Genomic DNA, 17,459 nt, shown 5'->3' with positions numbered 1-17,459 from the left:
ACTGTCTACCTAATTATTACAGTTGTTGTTATTATTATTAAAGATAGGGTCTATCATTGGCCTGGAGCTTGGCAATTAGATTATACTGGCTTGCCAGTGAGACCCAGGACCCATCTGTCTCCACGACCCCTGTATCAGGATCACAAGGTTACCATAACTCCTGGCTTCTGAGGATGGAAGTCAGGTTCTCATTCTTATGCAGGGAGCATTTTACTGACTGAGCTATCTCCCCAATCCCAAGATTTTATAGTTTTTAACTATGATAATTAAACCTAATATCAGGGCTTTTAAAGTGAGTAAGTGGTATAACTTTCACTAGATTTATCTTCAGAGCTGCCTCACCCTCCAAACTGGAACTCTGTAGCCCATAACAATCACCGTCAGGATCTCCTTCCCTGCCTCTTATGACCACCAATGTGTTGCTCTTAAAATCCAGGCTCCGTGGCTCAAAGAGGTGAACCAATTTGTTCAAGGTCTGGCAGCTGGGACTTAGTGCACCGCACCTCACTGCAAGGCCCAGTCTCCTCAGGGGCAGTCAGTTCTTTCCAGTGCTGGACGCCTCTGCTATCATAAAGGACCACAGGGGACTAACTTCCCGTCCCGCCCACTACTGCTCTGCATTCACCTTCTAGAAGAAAGCCTGCCACACCGGAGACACTCAGCGACCACACATTCCACATGAATCTACAGAGAGATTTTTGCTATTCTGCCTCAGTGCTGGGGATGGAGCCCCGATCACGTCCTCTACCCTCTGAAAAACATTTATCGGATGCCTACTGGGTGTCTGTGATACTAGAGTCTCCTTACTGCCCGAGGCTTGCTGGACTACGCCAGGAGGAGGGACCTGAAGGGTTTCTCTGGCTGATGATCCTGAGGACGAACGGGCTTGTGTCTCTATTACCGGGTCAATTTTGTATTTATTTTGAATGTTAAGCAGTGACATAAAAGCTGCTGACATTAACTTTCAGGGACAGAAATTGGCCTTAATGGACCCTACACAAGTTATTACTGATGACAGCTGCACACAGCAGCCCTGTGACCTCATCGGAAGCTCCCACCGCTGTCAATACTGTTGACCATACTTGACTGACACAAGGCCAGGTGTGGAAGTGGAGCACATGCTTGTGTGGCTGGAGGTCACGGGGGTTATGCTCTGCCCTTTACATCTATCAGGGGGTCCCTCTGAGAGCTTGGATGCACACTGCCGATGTTCTCAAGTGAGAGACCCCGGCCTCCTTGTGACTCAGAGGGATGCAAGCGAGGGACCAAAGAGACCTGCAGTCCAATCAAAGCTTTGCCAGCGTGCTGATGGTGACTGTTGTGTTAGCCGGCTTTGGTTTTTGGTGTGTGTTTGTTGTCCCATCTGGCAGGTGGGAATGCATTGCCGTGCCGTGACAGTTAGAGGCCATCCCACGCGTGCACTGGGGCCCTTGGATTTCCTTTATTCCTGAGCGGTGGCCTCACTGGGATGAATAGCTAACACACCCAGTGCATCGAACCCTCCTTCTCTGATGAGAGCCAAGCCCTCCTCAGAGGCAACAGAGAGAGCCAGGTCTAGAGGGGTGGGCGGTGGAGGAGTAGAGAATAGGATGGTGGGAGGTTCCATGGAAAGGGCAAGGGGAAGAGGGGAGTCTGGGAAGAGTTCTTGACAGGGCATGCCCTCAGTTCAGCCAAGCAGACGGCATGGCCTCTGTGAGCCTCAGTTTCCCCAGCTGAGCAATGAATCATACCGGCATTCTGATGATCGGTATTGCGATTCTGATCAGAGTAGAAAACAGCCATTAGCACAACTTGCCAAGGAGTCAGGGTTTCAGAGGATGGAAACCTGTGGGCGCCTGCTCTGGGAAGCCATGCCTGAAAGGGATGCAGAAATCAGGGTCCTTTGTTGGACTCCCCTCCCTCTCCTCTGTCTCTTCATTTCTTCTGAGTATAGCTGCCTTAGCTCTGTGGTCCCAGTGGAGATGGAAGCAGGGGAAGGGAGCTATGCCTACGCTGGGGAACCAGCCACCAACCTCCTGGCCCTGCTGTCTGATGGCTTATAGCGCATGTCATTATCCCCCCAACAGAGGCTTAATCCACCTTTTGCAGATATACAATAAAGTGGGCGGTGTGTGTCTTACGCTGTCATGACTTTACAGAAAATGATCCTGTATTGCCATAGCAAGAAGCCTTCAAAAGAACACCCAACCCCAGCATTTCTCTACTCAGAGAATTCAACAGGATAACTAAAGCTGATAAAGTTAGGGGTTCAGATCGGTTAAAAGGCCCGAGTTCTAATTCCATCTAGCACATGAGCCGGACAGACTTTTTGGCCTCTGCGGCTACACTTCCTTGTTTCTGTGCAATGGTTGTAAAGAAACGGACTTCCAAGAGTTGAAGCGGCAGTCAGCAAGCTCCCGTGGCTGGAGTACGGCCAGCCATGCTCAGATGTTGATAATCAGGTGTGGTGATTAACTCTCCTGTGCCCCTAATCCTTTCAGGCCTGTCTCCAGCATGCAGCTGTCAGTCAGAATCCCATGTCTACAAGTCCTGGACGTCATTCAGCCCAGCTGGTATAAGAAGCAGCTATCAGAACACCCCCCCCCCCAGATGAGCTGGGTTCTGCGGTTGAAGGCTATGACGTGGGCGACCTACAAATGCTGGTCATTTAACCATCAGCATATATGTTAATATTTTAAAGGCTCAGAGCACTCCAGCACAAGAGGATCTCCTGTTTCCTCACGATCACAAAACGCGCCCCTTCTCCTAATTTGAGAGCTTAGGAAATGAGAGCTCCTGGCTTCACTAAACTGTAGATGAGGAACGTGAGGACGAGAGAGGAGACGAGAGAGGGGACGCAGCTCAACCATTTTCCAGGCCAGCGACGGAAGACTTCCTGTTCCCCCAACCAGACCTCATTTTCTCCGAGCGCTGTTTAAAAAGGTGCTGTGGTTCCACAGGTTAGGGAGTGACGGGGCTGCCAGCTTAGCCTGGGCCTTCGTGGTAGATGAACGGTACAAGCTATCCATGGTGGGAGGGAAGATCCACAGGGGCTGAGGCCATGGGACCCTCTCCTGGCTCTCCTCACCCACTCCTAGGAAGGATGCCACTGGCCCAGATGGCAGAAGAGACATCTGGAATCCTATTGCTGCTGGCTCTTTAAGGGGGATGAAATCCTCTACCTGGTTCTGGCTCTCGTGGTCAGCTGCCTGCTCTCTAATCTGGGCTTTGATCTTCTGCAGCTCAGCTGGAGCTGTCTTGTTTTGGACTAAATGGGCTAAGCCCTCATCCTGACCCAGATGCTGGCTGGGAATCCAGGATTTTGCATTTAGAGCTGGCAGCCAGTAGGGGGCTCTGGCATCTGTCTGGCTCTTCTCATTCCTTCCTTAGTTTGTTTTATTACAACATCCCATGTTGCATTGTGCCTGTTCTAGGAGTTAAGAGTAAGAGCCCAGATCCCTGACCGAGTGTCTCAGAAACAAAAGCCTCCCCGGATGGGACTGTTCTGGGATCTGACAGTGACCAAGGTGGACTCTGAGTTCCTCAGGGCCCCACCAACAAGATCTGAGGGGAGAGGATGATTCCGAAGCCGAGCTCCCATCCCTTGGACATAAAAACATGTGCAAACTACTTGCCCTTTTCCTAAAACTGTAGCACCCCGGAGCCTCGGGGGATGGAACACAGTCTGGAGTCAGCTCCTCACGACAGGCAGGAGTGGAGCAAGGCCCCCTTTCCACCTCAAAACTTATTTTTACGTCCTCAGCTCTTAACTGACGAACGGCTATCGCATACATCGACAGGTTTTCGTGTGATGTTCCCATAGACGTACGCAAATGCAGTGGAAGGATTAAATCCGGCTGCGGGTCGACCACCTTACACTCTGAGGGAGGAGGGGACCTTGGTAACCTACACCCTTAGTGAGTTTGAAATACATGTCAGAGTGGGTTGAAGACCCTTCGTCTTAAGAGCAGAAACTCTGAAATCTGAAATTCTGAACATCGTGTTGGAATAGGAAATTTCTAGATTTCAGATCTGGGGAGGAGAAATCTTCAGCTAGGAATGTCTATTCGAATAGACCCAGTTTGGGCAAACTATGATTTCCTGACTCCAAGCTTTTGGGTGACTGGGCAGTTCCACACATTCGTCATATAAACTTATTCCTCCTACTGGAAACTTTAGTGCCTTTGACCTCTATCTCCTTGACACCCCAAAGGTCAAGTTGCTCCTACATGAACCTTCTTCTGAGCAACAAAGGACAGCAGAATGGGACAGTGGCCCTGGACGTGGCCTAGGACTGGTGGGGGAGGGGCAACTGGATGCTAGAGTGTATGGGAGCAGGGCTGAGCCCTGCACAGTTCACAGGGAACCAGCTCTTCAGGGGATGGGTCACCGACACCGGCAGCCCTCTGCTCCCTTACCTTGTGAGTAATAACCCAGCGCTTTAGCCTTGCCCTAGTCCAGACTCAAAGTGCAGCGAGCCGTCTCTGACACATCACTGATGGGTGGGCCTTTCATGCGACATTACAGAAGTCTCTGACTCTTGCCCACTGAAGGCAAAGCCATTTTTCATCAGCTTCCCCAGAGCCCCAGGGAGAGAGCAAGAAATCAATATTATAATGCAAACCACAGTCTGGCCATCCCCGTAACCGACAGGCCAGGTGAGGAGGCACTCACCGGTCTCCGTGTTCTCGTGCTCCGTGTCCGTGAGTGTGAGGTTGGAGTTGGCCCGGCTGGACAGGCAGGAGCTGCGTCCTGACCGCGTGCTCCGACCCCACAGGCGCACCGGGTGCTCAGGGGACAGTACAGTATCGGCTTCCAGGTCCGCCTCGGAGCTGGCCCCCATGGAATAGCCGCAGTGCGGGAGGCCGATGTCTGTCCGGTAGAGGGTCCCATGAGGGGGTGTCATCTCCCCAAGCCCCAGCTCACGCAGGGTGAAGTTGGTGCCTGAGGGGAGACAAGGTAATTACGGTGAAGGGGCTGGGAGAGTTTTCCACACCAGAAGCCCCTTATGGCTGGGTTCCCTGCTGTACTCCAAACTCACTGTACAGCCCCAGCCCCCTCCTCCGCGTGCAGGGCTCCTGCCCCTCCTTTCCCTGCCAAGTGCTGTGCATCAAAGCTGATTCAAGCTGCTGCCTTCCTCCGTGGAAACTCCGTGTTGCTTACCTACATGTGTGCAGAGTTCGCTGTCTCTTTCTCCCAGTTCCCTCTGGGAGATGCCCTGCCTCGGTGATGTTAGATGGTGCCGTTGTCTGCCACTTTTGCCGAAGGTGGCTTCTACGTAGGCAGATGCTATATGTCTTGTTTATTTCTGAATTTATGTGTCTCCAGACAAACCCAGTAGATTGAAGGCACTCAGTTTAATACGTCTGTTAAATTGCATTGAAGGTTTCTGTCCCCCCCCCCCTCTCAAATAGAACTTGCCAGTAAAGTCCAGACTGGGGCAGAAACTTCTTGGGTGAGCCCTACATACATCTCTGGAACCAAGAGTTCTTTCCTGGACAGGCCAGAGGAATTTGGAATGGGAAAGGGTTCAGAGGCTGGCACAGCCACGATTTGAGGGCAAAGTCGTAAAACCCTCCCATGCTTGTGGATAAAAAATGCATCAGTATCTGGAGCCGCTAGTTCCCCCCTTACTCTGCCCTTGCTGTTCCAGCCACTTCTCTTCCCCCCCCCCCATCCATTACCCCCTCAGATCCAGAAGCCAGACAATTTAATCTCATGTCAGCAGGCCCTGGACCTCAGGGACCTCCGGGCTCTGCTCAGTGGCCAGTCAAATGTTGGGATCGGCTGGGGAATTGACCTGACCAAAGGTTACATGCTTGGAACCTTACCCCTGTGTGCCATACTCCACTCCTCTCTCATACGTTTTTCTCCTTCTAAGAACAAGTGATGACGTGCACATTGGAGCCCCAGTCCCCAGGTCCTTCCCAGGTCTCTGCAGATTCCGAGTCCTGGCTGCTGTGTGCACTCTCGTCCTCTCCAGCTCTCCACCAAGCCCATAGCCGCGCTCGCTGGGTTAACCCTCTCAAGAGAGGCCACTCATAAAGAATGGCTGCTCTGCTTAGTGAAAACAGCCTAAGCCGCATTGATTTCCGTAGGGCTTTCCCTCCGTTCCCTTTTAAGCTGACAGATTTGGCATTCGTACCGTAGATGAGCAGAGGCATCTGGATAGAGAAGGGTTGCAAGGTAAGGGCCAAGTCCGAGAGTTAGGGATCCCAGTGAGCCAACTGGGCCCCTCTGTGAGGTGGGAGAGTCATTTCACCACATGGTCTCTTTCTTGAAGAGCCCAGACCCTGGGTCGCCATCCTAACCTCTCTCAGAGTCTAACTGCAAACTCTGGGCTGGAGGTCACCTGAGCTTCCTTCAGTCGGGGGATAACCCATGCCCTGGTCCTTCAAGCGATCTTTTAAGATCCCAGATGGCCGTTAGCAAAAACGGGACGGCACATGTTTGAAGATGCCTAGATGTTCTTCCCCGGGACCAGAGGGACTCCTTTCCTCGGCCTGCTGCGCTGGGCTTGCATCTGAGCTGTGGGCTCACTTAGTTTTGTTGAGCACGGGCTGGGCAGGGCTAGAGGAAAGCTTGGAGGTATTTTGTCTCTTGCCTTCCCTGAGGCTCAGAGGTGACAATATAAAGTCACAGTAGCATTCATAAAGCATGGGTTCCATGCCAGGCTCTGGTGGCAAGGATATTGTTTACAGTCCTCACTAACCCTCACGAGCACCCTACCATCAGGTGCCATTGTCCCTCTGTACAGGTGAGGATGCTGAGGGCTGGAACCAGTGCAGAGCCAGATTCACATCCGGATCTGTCGGATGCCAGGGCAGAAGCTCTAAATCATGAGCCAGGGAAGAGCTGTGGAGACGACAGTTTTCAAGCCTGAGAGGCAGCCTTGCTAGTGGGGCAGCTTTCGTGTGGACCCAGGCCTGCGGGAGGGAATGGGAATGAGGCCATAGATACATATGTGTGTTTGTGTGTGTGTGTGTGCATGTGTGTATGCCTGCATGCTCCTCTTTCTTGTTTGATCTTGGAAACACGATTCAATCTGGGGTTGCTGTGAGGATTAAACAGCATTGCTAAAACATGTCTAAATTACATAGCACATGTCTAAATCATGCGTGGCGGATGCTGTCTGGGGAGGGGAGGAGCACAGGGCAGAATCCCACAGACTGCTGTCATTGGGAAGGAACAGGGTCACCTACCAGGACTCACAGAGGTCTGGAGCAGGACAACAGGCTCCTTGAAGACTCTACAGTAGGAAGCAATCACAGTTGCAGGATGCAACAACCGTTCAGATGGGCTAGGCCGTGGGTGGGGTGGAGAGGCCGGAGACAAAAAATTCTAGGGAGCCAAGGAGGAAACTGAGGAAGGACTCCTAGTGTTGGGAGTCACTCTCGGGCTTCACTGAGGCTTATGCCTGAATGGGCAGCTGTGGGTTGGATGGTCATCGAGGTCAATCTTCCAGGACATATAACCATGTCCAGGACTGGGCAGTGGCAGAGGGGAAGCAGACACGGGGTTCTGCAGAGAGGTATTCTGGGAAAGAGTGGCTAGACTTGGCTGAGGACTGGATGGAAGAGGGCGGGGGGGGGTATCTAACAGCAGGATATCTCCCAGTTGCTAAGCGGTTCAGTCTAATCATCCCAGGAGCGGGATCTCCCAAGGTCACGCAGCTCACACTGAGAAGGTGCTAAGATATGCTCCTTGAATGGATAAACCCACAAACTAAGCACTGGTGTTTATCTGACCCCTACCTCTGTTATCACTGCTTACAACTTACAGGTGTCCACACCTCTGTCCCCCTCACCAGTCACAGCAGCAGGGAGACTGCTCAAGGCCAGCTAACAAGGACCAGGGGTAGCGGAAAAGCTTGATTCCAGGCTGGTACCCGAGCCCAGCCTCCAGCCAGCATTCTGAGCAAGGCAGCTGGCCCAGAAAACATGTCTGTCCCAGTATGAACTGTAGGGTAGACTCTCAGCAGATCCAGGGCCCCCAAAGAGCAGGAACTTGGATTTCTCTAGAGTCACCTCCTCCCTCTCTAGAGTCCAGCTCACCTGCATTTTCAGTCACGCACCACCTGTATTCTTTCGGGTTCAGTCCACACTACGGCGTGCACTCACCTGTGCGGCAGAACTCCTCGGCCTCTTGGGGTACCATGTCCTTGACGTGGCTGCCATAGGCTAGGCGGGCATCTTGGTCATAGGCCTTCAGGGTCTCACTGGAGCTGTAGGACTTCTGCGGGACCTTGCCCTCCTCGCTGTCTGCCGACGAGCTGGTGTAGCGGCGCTCAGCCTCGCGGCGCCGGGTCAGCGAGCGGTAGGGCTTCCTCTCCTTCACCTCCATGGCCTCCGGCCCACGCTCGTCCACATCCACGAATTGGGCCCTTGCCGCACTCAGGGCCGAGCGGGCTGCAGTGGGGAAAAGCGAAGCAATGCTGAGCCTCAGATTTGGGTTGGGAGAGGCAACGCCAGTGTCTGCCCTGGACCCGAAGTACTCTTGGAGCAAAGCCAGTCAAAGACCAGGCTGCTGAGGTGTGGGCAGGCGCCATTGCTACCCTGCAGCCAGCAGCGTAGGGCACCTCTTACGGACAATCCTTTCTCTTTCTGTTGCTGGGCCTACCTACCTGAGGATACCCCATGCTTTCCTCTAGGGATGGAGATCAGTGGGGCTGCCAACAAAGACGGGAGGGTGCTGGCGCCCAGTGATATTTGGAGGCAGAAGAATCCTTGCTACTTCTCATCTGAGAGAGGGCCTGACCCTGATTTAGGGGCTCTTGGTGTATCTGAGAGATGATGGACCATAGCCAGGCTGGGACTTATTTTAAGTGACTGTAGGTCTGCAGACACCATTACTGTCTCCAGCAGCCATCTCCACACTGATTTAAACTGTGGCTGCTTTGACTTCCACACCAGGAGTATACCGGGGTTTTCGCCTGTCCATATCCTCACCAGCATTTGTTGCTATCCATGTTTTTTTTTTCAATGACTGGCCATCCTGGCTACACATTAACACTACGCTGAGATTCTGCTCACCCAGGTCAGAATGGCAGCGGATTTATTGCTCTGTTCTGAAGGCCTGAGAGCTTTTAGGTGAATGGCATCTTCGTTTCTCCTTCCAGAGTCTTTCTTTAGTCTGGGGCACAGACACAAGCTCTCCCCACCCCAGAACAGGCCAGGAGTTCAGTACAGGAGGAAATCGATGTTTCATTCAAACGACTGACCAGACGCCGTGCCTTCCTTTCTGGAAGCCTACAACCTCCTCAGTTCTGTTCCACTCATCACAACAACATGGGTGTGCAAAACATTTCCTTCTTCACTGTTTGGCTAGAAAAAATGGCAGAGCAGGAGGCTCTGTGATAAACGAAACACAACCGGGGGCTCTTGCTGGACAAGACTCTGCCAGCCAGAGTGGCATTTAGTGTCTGCCAATGGTGCCACTGGTGTTTGGCGGGGAAGGGTTGGGAGATGTCTTCTGAAATTTTAAGATGAGCTGGGAATTTGGATTTTGAATTGAAATACGTTATTTAAAGATATAAACTTTTTTATTTTTGATTTCGCAACATGTTGCAGGACAAACAAAGCCTGATTTGGTTGGAGGACTAGCAGGTCGGCTTGTGGTCATAGGCACCTGCATCAGATCTTCAGACCGACCTTCCTCTCTCCCTTCCTTCCTCTCCCTCTCCCTCCCTCCCTCCCTCCCTCCCTCCCTCCCTTCCTTCCTTCCTCTCTCCCTTCCTTCCTCTCTCCCTTCCTTCCTCTCTCCCTTCCTTCCTCTCCCCCTCCCTCCCTCCCTCCCTCCCTCCCTCCCTCCCTTCCTTCCTTCCTCTCTCCCTTCCTTCCTCTCTCCCTTCCTTCCTCTCTCCCTTCCTTCCTCTCCCCCTCCCTCCCTCCCTCCCTCCCTCCCTCTCTCCACCCCTTTCTCCCCTCCTTTCCCCTCTTCCTTCCTTCCTCAAATAGTCTCTCCAAAGTAGCTCCTAGCTCTACTCCAGTGGGAGACTCTGTCCACCCTCTTAACAAGCCCTCTGGACACACTAAGACCAGCCCTATACCCTAAGCTGAACGCCACAACCACTTTGCAAGGAGATGGTCTGGAGTTAGCGCTCGATGTCTTTGGAGGGATTATGGATCCCGAGTGCTTACTCTAGACTTTTCCTGACATATTTTCCTTCATTTTTCAGAGCATAAACATTTGTGATTTTATTGGTGCTGCATAAAAACCATGAATCAAACATGTGACTGTTGTCATGGATCCTGAACCATTCAGCTTCCCACCTAGGCATGTAACATGAGTCAGTAGAAGCGAAGTCATTATTACTACAGAGACCAAAGTTGTACCTAGAAGCAGTCAATACAGAGTGAATTTCTTGGGGTCTTCATTTTCAAAACATGCTTGATAATCGGGCAGTGGTTTAACCCAAGACACACAAGAATTAGTTCATATGATGAAGGCCCAAATCTAGGCTCTAAATTCTGTCATCTTTGAAAAAATATTTACTTATTTTTATTTTGTGTGTATGAATGCTTTCTCCGAATGTAGGTATGTATGTGTACCAAGGGTGTGTCTGGTACCTGCAGAAGCCAGGAGACAGAGCATTGGATCCCCATATGGGGATCCAGAAGTGTATTCTGCCATCTCTCCAGCCCTTGAGTTCTGCTGTCTTGATGCTCAGCCTCCCAACACTCACTGCCAAGACCAAGTTCTGAGGGTGTGAAAAGCAAGGCCACAGGGAAGACCAGAGAGCATCCACACCTTCTCTCCTGGGGTCTTCAGAATTCCCTGTCTGCAATTCTCAGCTTAGAAACCAACTCGCAATGCATCCCATACATACTTTGGTAAGTGAATATATTTATGGAATATGTTACTGGAAGCAGAAAAATCTATAAAAGTTATAGAAGCATGGAAGCTAATGCTTGCTCATAGTTCCCAGGTTAATCTAATAGTTTTTTTTTTTTTTTAAAAAAAAGATTGTGTGTGTATGTGGGGGGGGGCATGTGTGCACGCTTACGGAGGTCAGGAGAGAGCACCTCATTTCCCCAGGGTTAGAGTTACAGCTGGTTGTGAGCTACCTGACATGGGTCCTCTGAAAGAGGAACAAACACTTTTAACTACTGAGTTATTTCTCTAGCCCATCGATCTTTAATTTTTAAAGGAAGGCTGATTATAACTCTTTAAATTGATATTAGGATTTAGTAATGGCTTTTGATCCATAGCACTGTTCTGGTTTAATCTGGGTGAGCCTTGTGGCTTCCCTAGCCCAGGAATGGGGGAAATGCTGCTGATATGAACACACACACACACAACACGCACACACGCGCACACACACACATGCACACACACGCACGCACACAATAAAGATTAGCTATCATGAACAGGCAGTACTAACGCACTCATAATCACACCAAATTAGCACCAGCAGTAGAAAATATATTTGGGGTGCGAGCCAATATTTACTGGGTGCTTAATTTACCTGCTGTCATAAGTGATCACGTGTCAGATTGCTGTGCTAATCCTCCTATATGGGTCGTAGGACTACTCACAAATCTGTCTAGGAAGGTGACTCTCTTGCCCACGGTCATACGTTATGACCCAGGAAACTGAATTTGGCACATGGTTTGTTGGACGGTTTTGCCCTCCTCGGCTGTGCCGGTTGAATTCCCAAAGCCCAGTTCATACCATCGATCTGCTCGTGCCCCCTCTGCATCACGGCCTAGCTGCCAGGACCAATTCTAGCTTCTTAACCGAAATGAACTTCTAGATTCAGATCATCTCGTTCCATCCCTAGGCCCATGTCCACTTCCTTGTGCAGGGGGCACAGTCCCCGCCACGAGGGGCGTGTCGCTCCTTTCTGGGACACATAGACGAGCGGCTACTGTACCTTCGAGTACAGAAGGGAGTCTACCTACCCTTTAGGACAGGCCTGACCTTTGTGGTGCTTGCAGATGCTCCCTGAGCAAATCAGGGAATAGAGGACTGTTTGGCACGAACTTCATTCCTGTGACCCCAGCAAACTTTCGGCGGCTTGCTTTAGTAATATCTCACAACAAAACTAGTTGAATGTAAAAACTAAACTAGAGGTGCTACTTACATGTGTCCTTTGAATGCTGTGATCAGCCTGTGCTCAGGTTTGTTTCCCTGCACTGACCAGCTGGGTGGCTTTAGGGCAAGATACTTAACCTATCTATGCTTCAGTTTCCTTACCAGCAAAGCCTCTCTTGGCTGCTCTGGGAATTCAATGTGTCAATACATGCCCCCGGCACACAATTAACACTCAATATGTATTAAATCTCCAGAAACCCCATTTTCAAAGGCATAACTGAGAAGGCCTCAACTAGATGTCAGTTACCATCAAAACAGGAGCACCTCACCGAAATATATGCTACTAGGTCTGCTAAACTAGTGGGCGACAACACTCCCCACCAGTGTGGCTCTTCTGACTGAACACAACAGCTTTAAGATGAAGAACGCAGCTGCATGCCCCGTTCCCAAGAACGCCGCTACCAACAGGGATGTCCCCAAGCAGAGCAGAAGCAAGGAGAGCCCGCCTTCCCCTCTTAACATAGCGATTCAGTAAATATTTATGTTTCTGTACAGATAGGGGGTCAGAGAGAGTTCACACGTAAATTGGTGTTTAGCAGAGCGAGAAGAGCTCGGGTGAGAGTGGAATGATAGGAGAACGAGCTCCCTGGAAGCCTGCAGCCACCTGCGGCTCCTGACAGAAGGATGGGGAGATGGCGCGGGAGGTGCTCCTGTGCGTGGCTCTGCGATCCATGGATGGGTCGAGGACCAGCAGGGGAGAACACATTGCCTCAACACACCTTGTATTTTTCTTACCCACTGCTATGCCTTGAATGGGCTTTGCGTCTCTTCCCACCCCTCCCGGCCCCTCCTTCACACCATGGTTGTGTTGATGGTATTTGGGAAATGATTAGGTTTAGAGGAGATCATGAGGTTTGGGGCCTCCAGAGGAGATTGGGGGCTTCCTAGGAGAGGGAAGTGGGGCCTAAGCATGGGCCTCCCCCACGTTCCGTTCTGCTATTGACGCCCTCCATCACATAATCACAAAGCCAGAAGATGCTCACTTGATGCTCCCTTATATGGCATTTCCTGAACTTCAGATTTCAAGAGGCAACTCAGTCACACCCAGGGCATAGAGTTCCAGAACAATTTGCAATCGGCTGGCATGGGCTACTGTTCTCACGGTCTCCATTTCTGTGACTTGGTCCATTTTATGGAAGAAGCAGGGGTTTAGAGGAGCTAATAACCAGCTGGAGATGACAGGAAGGTCATCAGGAGGCTGCCATGACTCCTCTCAGGGGCAGGATGAGCTCTGGCCACCTCCTAACTGTGTGACTCTGGAAGGTTCCTCAAGCTAAGATAATAAATAGTTCTTTGCCAACTGCAATGCTCTATGTCAGTATAAGGGATTAAGAAATTTTGATTAATGCCATTGTTACTGTCTTCATCATCACCCTCATTTTTGGTTTTGTTTCTACCCAAAATATTCTTAAGAATGCAAACCGTGATCTAACTTAAGCAGATGGGGACGTTTAAGGGTGCTCTGGGGAAAAGTGAATACATATCCAAGGAGTCAATAGTGGGCCAGGCTGTGGGCCTCTACCTCCATGAGGCAGCTGCCACTGTGGCCCCCGCTGACGCTGGCGGTCCATGTGTGAGGACGCTGATGCTGACCACACCTAGGAGCCATCAAGTCCTTGGCACGGGCGCAGCGGCCAGTCTCTCCTAAGCACGACTCTTTGGGAGTCTTCTCTAGCGCCAGCCCCAGCACCACAAAGGTCCAGTGAGAACGAACCCTTTCTGGGAGAGCAGCAGAGCAGCCGGTCACTGTGCTGCTGTCTCCAGAGATGCTCGGGCCAGAAGCCTTGCTTTCTGCCTGGCTAAAGTGTCAGAGGAAAGTCCATCAGTGGAAACTGACAAATTAGGAACTGCAGATTTCTTCGTTTCTTGTTAGACTCTGATATGGGTATCTGATTTGGTCTATCAGTGGCCAGAGAAAGGGGCTGGGACAGGAGGGCAGGAGAAATATATGTATTGAGTACAGAGCGTAGCCTTCCCACCCTGGCTCACGCTTCTCATCACAGAGGTCAGGATGCTCCAGTTCACATGGTGGATAAAGGACAAGGCTTGGACTTGAACCCAGGACTCTCGGATTCTACACTCAGCATTCGGGATTCACGTATGTATGTGTGTGCCGCACCTGCCTGTGGAGGCCAATGGTGGGATTCATGTATGTATGTGTGTGTGTGGTATATATGACATGTGTGTGGAGGCCAATGGTGGACGCTGGCTGTGATGCTTGGTTGCTTTCCTCCCTGTTCCTTTGAGTCAGGGTCTCTCATGGAGGCTGACGGTAGGGCTGGTGACCACCACACTCCAGAGAACCTCACGGTGCTGAATATGTTACCGGCTGTTGTACGGCCATCCCTTCTTTTGTGTATGTGTGTTGGGGATTTGAACTTGGGCCCTCAATTCCTTTGAAGCAGACGCTCTTGCCACATGTTCGTGTTTTGACTTTGGTTTGGTGTGGTCTCCCTTCATACGGAGCTAGTTTTGGAAGGATCTGAATGTTTGAGGAGGTGTGTGGAAATGGGGAGGCCAGGGGTGGTGATGGGGATCAGAGTAGCATTTCGGATAGGAGAAGACCCAACAAAGACATACATAAAGGGACCTGCACTTAGAGTTCAGGGGCAGAGTTCTTGATTAGCATGTGCAAGGCTGTGGGTTAAAGGACCACCATTGGAAACACGAAGCTAAGAGAAGCCGCGTATGCAATCGGTTTATGTTGCGCTCAACTGCACACACCTGCAATTTCAGCATCTGGGAAGGGGAAGCAAGAGGAACAGGAGCCCAAACTCAGCCAGCCTTGGCTACACAGAGAATTGAAGCACAGCCTGGGCTACATGAGACTCTGCCTGAAACAAACGGAACAAGTAAAGAAACAAACAAAACCCCTGTTCACTTAATGCCTTTTTGTGTCCCGGTTACTGTGTGCATATTATTCCCAGTTCCCATGGCAACGGTGCAAGCTAGGTGTCATTCCCTTATTTTCTATTTTCTCTTGTTCTTGTTTTAGCGATGAGATAACAAAAGCTCAAGGAGGGTAAAAGTGAATTACTCTACATCACATGGGTCTCTCATGTCTGGGTCTATATTTGAAGCAGAATAAATGCTAAAAAGCCAAGAAAAGCATTGCACACCTAGCAGCACAGGCCGAGTCACCAGGCACATCACTGCTAAATCCCCTTTTTATTTCAGTACTGCAGGGGCACACGCTGGCACCGCAGGAGTCTCCCTCCGCCTCCCTTATGGTATCCCCCCTCTTCTCCAAGCGCTGAAGTCTTGTCTAACTGTTCAAGCTTCACTTGAAGCATCAGAGGTCGAGCCCAGGGTGAGCGCGTGCTTAGCTTGTGATCCCCAGGAGCCTCTATTCAGCAGGCAATTCAGACAGGAGGGAAGACAAGGGAGAGTGTCCCAGGGCCACCAGGCCAGGCTGAGAGAGGCCAGCGGCAGAAGAAGGTCAGGGTCTTCCACCAGGGACCATAGTGGTATCTAAAGCAAGGACATGTCTAAAGCTTCACCATGGAGAAGTTGAGCACAGTTGAGGGTTTTGAGATCAGGAGAGAAAAGTGGCACAGATTAGTGGCTTCCAGACTGCTCTGATAAACTGAAAATGTGCCCCACGCTACAGCCTAAGGCCCACGTACATTATCAATGTCTCACGTGCTTGTATGTGCCCTTGCACGCATGTGGAGGGCAGAGGTGTGTATGGTTTGTCGTCTTCTGTTGCTCTCCGCTCCATATTTTGAGGCAGGGTCTCTCGCTGAACCAAGAGCTCACCGGTTCAGCTGGGCTGGCTAGACAGCGAGGCTGCTGGATCCTCTAGTGCCTGCCCATCCAGCACAAGGGGGATCTGAACTCAGGTATTTGTGCATGCACAGCAAGCATTTTACCACCGAGCCGCCAGCCTCGCCCATACATTACCAACTAAACCCCGAACTTTGTGAAACCACGCTAAATCTTAGAGCAAGGGTGGAATTTGGAATTTGGTATTTTCAAGCCCATTCTAATTACATAGGATTATAATGAGTTGCCAGCTGGCATGAAAACACACAGTTGTAGGTCACCACATGGATGAATGACCTTGAGCAGAAAGGAGCCAGGTTATTCCTGGAGTTCAGACTATGGGGAAAGAAGATGTGGGAGACGAAACCTGCGGTGTGGAAAGAGCCTCCTGCTCGAAGACATACATTTTCATAATACCAGCGGACAGGAAAAGCAGAGTGCATGTGGCAGAGAATGCCGGCCAAAGACTCAGCAAAGTCCTCAGGGAGGGTACCTTCAACTGCGTTCAGAGACACTGAGGCCTGCCCCAGCAGGGTAGGGCTCAAACTGTCCAGGAGAACGAGCTGGGTGTGGGGTTTGTGCAGAAGGCTTGTCTCAGAAACAAAGCATCCATGTCTGGGGAGAAGCTCACATCTGGACCTTTCAGATGGCCCCCAGTTGTATTTACGTAGAGGCAGAGCATCGAACATCTGGGTGGGAGACATCCATAGACAGCAAGGCCTCGGCTGCCAATACATCTTTCCCCCTACACAGCCCACAGGGGAGAGGGCTGTTATCACCTGCTTACCCAAACCCAGTCAGGAAATTGACTGAATTCCTGCTGGGCTGAAGTTTTATCAGTTTTGCTTAACATAAGCAGAGGGTGGTATTTTTAGTTCTCTGTGTCAGAAAGGCCCCTAAACATTTTGGAGCTAACATGTGTTCTGCAGAATGAAGGTCCCGGGGAGTCCTGGGCATGTACAAAAGCATAAATCTTACTTTCCTTAGTCTTTCAGCGATTGCTCTTTGTTTTCAGCTGCGATAGGAAAGGCATGGTCCACATTCTGTGCTGGACTCGCAGACCCGAAGGGGAGGCGTCTTTTCCCTCATGTTAGGGATTTGGGAAAGAAAGGCCTGCAGCATCAAAGGGATGCACACATTCATGACACCAGGACGGATCCTACAGCTCTGGCTTCCACATTTATACCCCCATTACACCCCGAACACATTTGCATAGCCCTGTTACTAGGGGGGACCCCTCACCATTTAAATAGGGGGCAGTGCAGTTGAGAGTGCTGACTAAGAGCAAAGTATTCTCGTCTACTCCCCCACTGAAGCCGCACCATACCCTCTCCGCAGTTTGCAGATGAGAGCCCAGGATCAGACAGGTGAAATGCTTGCTCAGGGGACCACGTTAGGAGGATGGTATGGGTAGGAGTCACATCTCAGCTGTCCTGTCCAAGGCTCAAACTTTAAACCGACCCATACTACTTCCTCCCTGCTCATCCCCGTTCTAATTTGTGCCAATGTTCTATCATCTCATTTTTAATAGAACCAGCTCCTCCGGCGGTCCACTTGGCCTCTGGTCTGCTCACAGCAGTTCCTTAGTAGCCTGGAACGGAGCAGCACTCTGGGCCAGG

General features: G+C 51.0%; 1 protein-coding gene across 7 annotated transcripts in view; it reads right to left on the bottom strand.

Annotated features, from left to right (window-relative positions):
• The window catches only part of Tenm4 (teneurin transmembrane protein 4), a 652,091-nt gene that overhangs the window by 325,395 nt on the left and 309,237 nt on the right, over window positions 1–17,459 (bottom strand). For all 7 annotated transcript variants that reach the window (XM_050154435.1, XM_050154436.1, XM_050154432.1 and 4 more), the window contains 2 exons: window positions 8,100–8,387; window positions 4,654–4,923 (listed from right to left, as the gene is read on the bottom strand). In XM_050154435.1, coding sequence (XP_050010392.1) covers window positions 4,654–4,923; window positions 8,100–8,322 — 493 coding nt within the window. In that variant the 5' untranslated portion in view covers window positions 8,323–8,387. Of the gene's footprint in view, window positions 1–4,653; window positions 4,924–8,099; window positions 8,388–17,459 lie in introns of those variants that run through there.

Source organism: Alexandromys fortis, unplaced genomic scaffold (genome assembly GCF_014885135.2).
Source record: "Alexandromys fortis isolate MF-2015 unplaced genomic scaffold, M_Fortis_MF-2015_v1.1 scaffold_77, whole genome shotgun sequence".
NCBI classification, from domain to species: Eukaryota; Metazoa; Chordata; class Mammalia; order Rodentia; family Cricetidae; genus Alexandromys; species Alexandromys fortis.
Note: the sequence above shows the minus strand (reverse complement) of the source record. Positions and strands in the feature narration are given on the sequence as shown.